This window comes from Oncorhynchus nerka, linkage group LG7, assembly GCF_034236695.1.
Source record: "Oncorhynchus nerka isolate Pitt River linkage group LG7, Oner_Uvic_2.0, whole genome shotgun sequence".
NCBI classification, from domain to species: Eukaryota; Metazoa; Chordata; class Actinopteri; order Salmoniformes; family Salmonidae; genus Oncorhynchus; species Oncorhynchus nerka.
The window spans coordinates 63634558-63639557 of record NC_088402.1 but is presented as its reverse complement, the minus strand read 5'-3'; the positions used below and the strand labels follow the sequence as shown (position 1 = coordinate 63639557).

General features: G+C 41.9%; 1 protein-coding gene across 1 annotated transcript in view; it reads right to left on the bottom strand.

The window, feature by feature from the left end:
• The window catches only part of LOC115132166 (rho GTPase-activating protein 39-like), a 106001-nt gene that overhangs the window by 59488 nt on the left and 41513 nt on the right, over window positions 1–5000 (bottom strand). Inside the window, 1 exon segment of the mRNA XM_029664472.2 lies at window positions 4244–4678. Within this exon segment, the coding sequence (XP_029520332.2) occupies window positions 4244–4678 (435 nt within the window).

Below are 5000 nucleotides of genomic sequence, written 5' to 3'. Positions count from 1 at the left end.
GTGGCTATTACATAACGTGCGTTACATCGGAAAGCGCAGGAAAACCTGATCACAGAAAATGGAAATAAATATCATTGCGCCACTTCCAGCAATTGTTAACAGTGAGCCGAATTAGATAAGACCGAGCATTCAACTCCCACAGCATCCCCATGTTGTCGAGTATCTTGTGAATTTAATCATCTTTGATTCTTGGTTGAACCGAAAGAGGGGCACCGCTTACCTCCGGTCTCCGCCCAGATCATTCCGGAAGAGCTCTCTCCTGAAATTTTTTCCAAGACGACAGCTAATGATATTTACATCGCCTACGGATGATTTTTATCGCTTATTAACGTTTACTAATACCTAAAGTAGCATTACAAACGTATTTGAAGTGTTTTGTGAAAGTTTATCGTCTACTTTTTGAATTTTAAAAATGACGTTACGTTGTGAAATCGCTGTTTTTTTCGTTTATCACACAGTCTACATATAACGATATCTTGGCTTTATATGGCCCGATTTAATCGAAATAAAGACCCAATAGTGTTTATGGGACATCTAGGAGTGCCAACAAAGAAGATGGTGAAAGGTAATGACTGTTTTCTATTTTATTGTGCGGTTTGTGTAACGCCGAAATGCTAATTATTTTGTTTACGTCCCCTGCTATGCTTTTCTGTTGTAGTGTATTGGTGCATGCTATCAGATAATAGCTTCTCATGGTGTCGCCGAAAAGCATTTTAAAAATCGGACTTGTTGCCTGGATTCACAACGAGTGTAGCTTTAATTTGATACCCTGCATGTGTATTTTAATGAACTTTTGAGTTTTAACTAATACTATTAGCATTTAGCGTAGCGCATTTGCATTTCCAGAGCTCTAGTTGGGACGCAAGCGTCCCAAGTAGAGGCAACAGGTTAACAAAGAAATGGGTACTCTTATATGCTTAATTTATGCAACTTTAGTTGTGATACAAATGTTGGGCTATATATTTAGATTTGTAATACATTCTAAGGCGGCATGATGCGACTCAAATTATGCTTTTTTTAAAGTAGCATGAAAGGCATGAGCTCTGCTTTGTTTTTTTTTGTGCAGGCTGTACACACTTCATCAGTCTCTCATTCACAATTTGACAAGCACTTGATAATGCCTCAAGTTTTCCAGCTGCATCCCCTTTGTGTGGCCGTAATGCCCCCTAAAAAAATCCATGCCTTTTGTGACCAGTGGCTGTTGTGCCCTTGGGCTGAATATAATAATGATAATTATCTTCTCTCGGCTTCATGCCGAATCACCTCTCACTCACATGGCTCGAAGAACCTCTCACTCACATGACTTGAATCACCTCTCACTCACATGGCTTGAAGCACCTCTCACTCACATGACTTGAATCACCTCTCACTCACATGACTCGAATCACCTCTCCCTCACATGACTCGAATCACCTCTCCCTCACATGATTCTCGGACACGTGATCGGATCTATCCCCCATAGTACAAAAGTTAACTTCCTCTGTTCTGTGCGAGAAATAAATATTCCAAACATAATCTGGGACAGTTGTGGGATGCGATAGATCCAAAATTAATACTAGCATTAAAAAAACAGTTTTAAGCAACGAGGCTGATGCAACAGATCAGAACGTTTAGCTTAAAATGTTGATAAACTAATAGGCTATTTCTTCACAGCAATGCGCACACACAGAAGGCGCAAATGTTCCATTAGCAGGAAAACACCACAAATGCAATTATGCATGTAATGATTTTATTATAAAGGTGCATTTTTATGAAAATGAGCTTCCCCAAACTTGAAAACACTTGCGCTGCGTATCTATGCCAGTTAGGCACTACACCCATTGTAAAGCGGATTCATGTGCTTAATATGAGTTATTTACATTACATTTACATTTAAGTCATTTGGCCACTTTAGTTGTGATACAAACCTTATGAAAACATATAGTCTAGGCTACATGAAGTGTGCAACTACGATTTGAAAAAGTCACACAAAAAAAAGCATGCATTGTTTCTTGCCCTAAGCTGGGAATTATTCACAAGTGATAATATATCAATCACAAGTCATAGGTTAATATTGTCACCCATCACACTATTCTTAATGTAATCTTGTCTTTACATATACATGTGTGAAATTAGTTTTAATTTAGAATGGACCATTATCATGCACCTGTATTGAACAGGGGCAGCGGGGGAAAAAACATGTCATCTATGCACTTAAGTAGCGAATGAAGGATGCCTTTCCCGTGGTTCATTTTCATGCCAGCCAGGTAGACTTTACTCCTGTTTTAAAGAGAAGCAATTTGCTTAATATTACGAAGGTGGAGAAATAAATATAGTAAGTCTAGCCTATAGAAAGCTGATGGGATCATCCTATTTTTAATAGAGGCCATCACTCTGTTTTCTCACGCAATTACATAGCCTATAGAAAGCTGATGGGATCACTCTGTTATCTCATGCAATTGCATAGCCTATTGAAATGTTGCTCAACATGAGCTCATGGGCTGTTTGATGAGATGTTCGAATACATTTGCATTGATGTCACAGTGATTAGATGAACAATAGAGTGCTGAGTACCAGGAAGTAAGCCAGTTTAAAAGGCTACTAATGTTCAGCATCAGAGCTTGGAGAAGCCTAGTTACTGTGACTAAATGTGGAATTTGACTGCCGTCATGACTCGTGACCGCCAGCGTGGTGGTAATACGCTCACCGTAACAGCCCTAGTTCTGAGCTGTGTGTTAGCTGTTTGAACAGACCGTTTTGTGCTTTTAACATGTCAATACCTCTCACAAAGGCAAGTAGTGATGGAGTCAATCTCTCCACTTTGAGCCAAGAGAGATTGACATGCATTTTATTGATATTTTCCCTCAGTGTACATTTAACCTGTTAGTCCTATAGGGGCAGTATTTCATTTTTGGATAAAAAGACGTGCCCGTTTTAAGCGCAATATTTTGTCATGAAAAGATGCTCGAATATGCTTGGAATTGATAGCTTTGGAAAGAAGACAGTCTTACGTTTCCAGAAATGCAAAGATTTTCACTGTGAGTCCCTTAGAACAAATGTTTCGGGCAAAACCAAGATGTATGACCGACCAGGAAATGCACAGGATTTCTGAGGCTACGTTTTCCATGATCGCCTTATATGGCTGTGAATGCGACAGGAATCAACGGACTCTTTCTCTTGTTTCCCCAAGGTCTCTGCAGCATTGTGACGTATTTGTAGGCATATCATTGGAAGATTGACCATAAGAGACTACATTTACCAGGTGTCCCGCTAGGTGGCTGCGTGGCAATTGGTGCGCAAAAGTCAGGTCCCGGTATTTTTCCATTCAAATCTCAGAACAAACCAGGCTACAAGGACGGTGCTTTCAACGGAGAGAAATATGACAAACCACCTTCAGGATTGATTCAAACAACGTTTTCCATGTTTCAGTCAATATTATGGAGTTAATTCGGAAAAAAAGTTTGACATGTAGGTGACTGAATTTTCGGTTAGTTTCGGTAGCCATATGCATAGTAACAAAAGGGAACGATGTGTCCTACACAAGAATCTTTCAGGAAAAACTGGACATCTGCTATGTAACTGAGAGTACATTTACATTTACATTTAAGTCATTTAGCAGACGCTCTTATCCAGAGCGACTTACAAATTGGTGCGTTCACCTTAAGACATCCAGTGGAACAGCCACTTTACAATAGTGCATCTAAATCACTAAACTCTAAATGAGAGTCTCCTCATTGAAACATCTGAAGTTCTTCAAAGGTAAATTATTTTATTTGATTCCTTGGCTGGTTTTTGTGAATATGTTGCGTGCTAAATGCTAATGCTAACGCTAAGCTAGCTATCACCACTCTTACACAAATTAGTGATTTTCTCTGGTTCTAAAGCATATTTTGAAAATCTGAGACGACAGGATTGTTAAGAAAAGGATAAGCTTGAGAACAGGCATATTTATTTCGTTTCATTTGCGATTTTTAAAAATCGCTAATGTTGCGTTATGCTAATGAGCTTGAGGCTGTAGTAACGATACCGCATGCGGGATGGGGCGGACTAAGAGGTTAAGGGCCAGCCGTGCTGCTCTGTTCTGGGCTTTTAGTTTTTGATACATTTACGACTAGATCGTTACTTGCTACCCCTTCTGAAAGTGACTGCAGCTCTATATGAAGTGCGGCAGTGATTTGACTTACTGTGGTCAAGCTGAGTAAATACTGTAAGTAAATGTAAACATTGTAATTCTTTATGGTGTATGTTATGGTAGAGAGGTTACCTGGGGGTATCTTTCCTGTTTTCCAGGCTGTCACAGAGCCCCTTAGACGGGGTCGACCTCCCGCTGCTGTCAGGGTCCTGGGAGGGGGGCATGGGGTAGGCCTGGTTAGGTAGGGGTGTGCGACGGCCCTCTCCTCCCCCTCTCTGGGGCTTGATGGGGCCGCTCAGGCCCGTCTCTGAGCTCCTCTTCATGGCCTGTAGCTGGGCCAGGGGCACGATGTCGCAGGCCTGGGGCCGGTGCCAAACCGTCTGCTGGCTGGCACTGTTGTAGTAGTAGAAGCGGTTGTTGTGGCTGTCAAACAGCTCCCACCACTGGCTGCCGTCGGACTGGCGCACGGCGGCGCCTGGGGGGGGCTCCCAGCCACATTCCCCCGAGGCCAGGTTCACGTACATGCGCTCCTGCGAGCGCGGCTCCAAGATCTCCACCCAGTCACAGCTGGAGAGGAGAGAGGGGGAACATGGAAAATGTAGTCAAGTTTTGAAGACTGTACTGAATATGACCACTGTATACTGAAAAATACAGTGCTTTCAAAACGTATTCACACCCCTTGACTTTTTCCACATTTTGTTGCGCTACAGCCTGAATTTAAAATGGATAAAAAATGTATTTTGTGTCACTGGCCTAGAAGCGGCAGGTAGCCTAGTGGTTAGAGTGTTGGGCCATTAAGTGCAAGGTTGCTAGATCAAATCCCCCGAGCTGACAAGGTAAAAATCTGTCGTTCTGCCCCTGAGCAAGGTTTTTCCTAGGCTGTCATTGT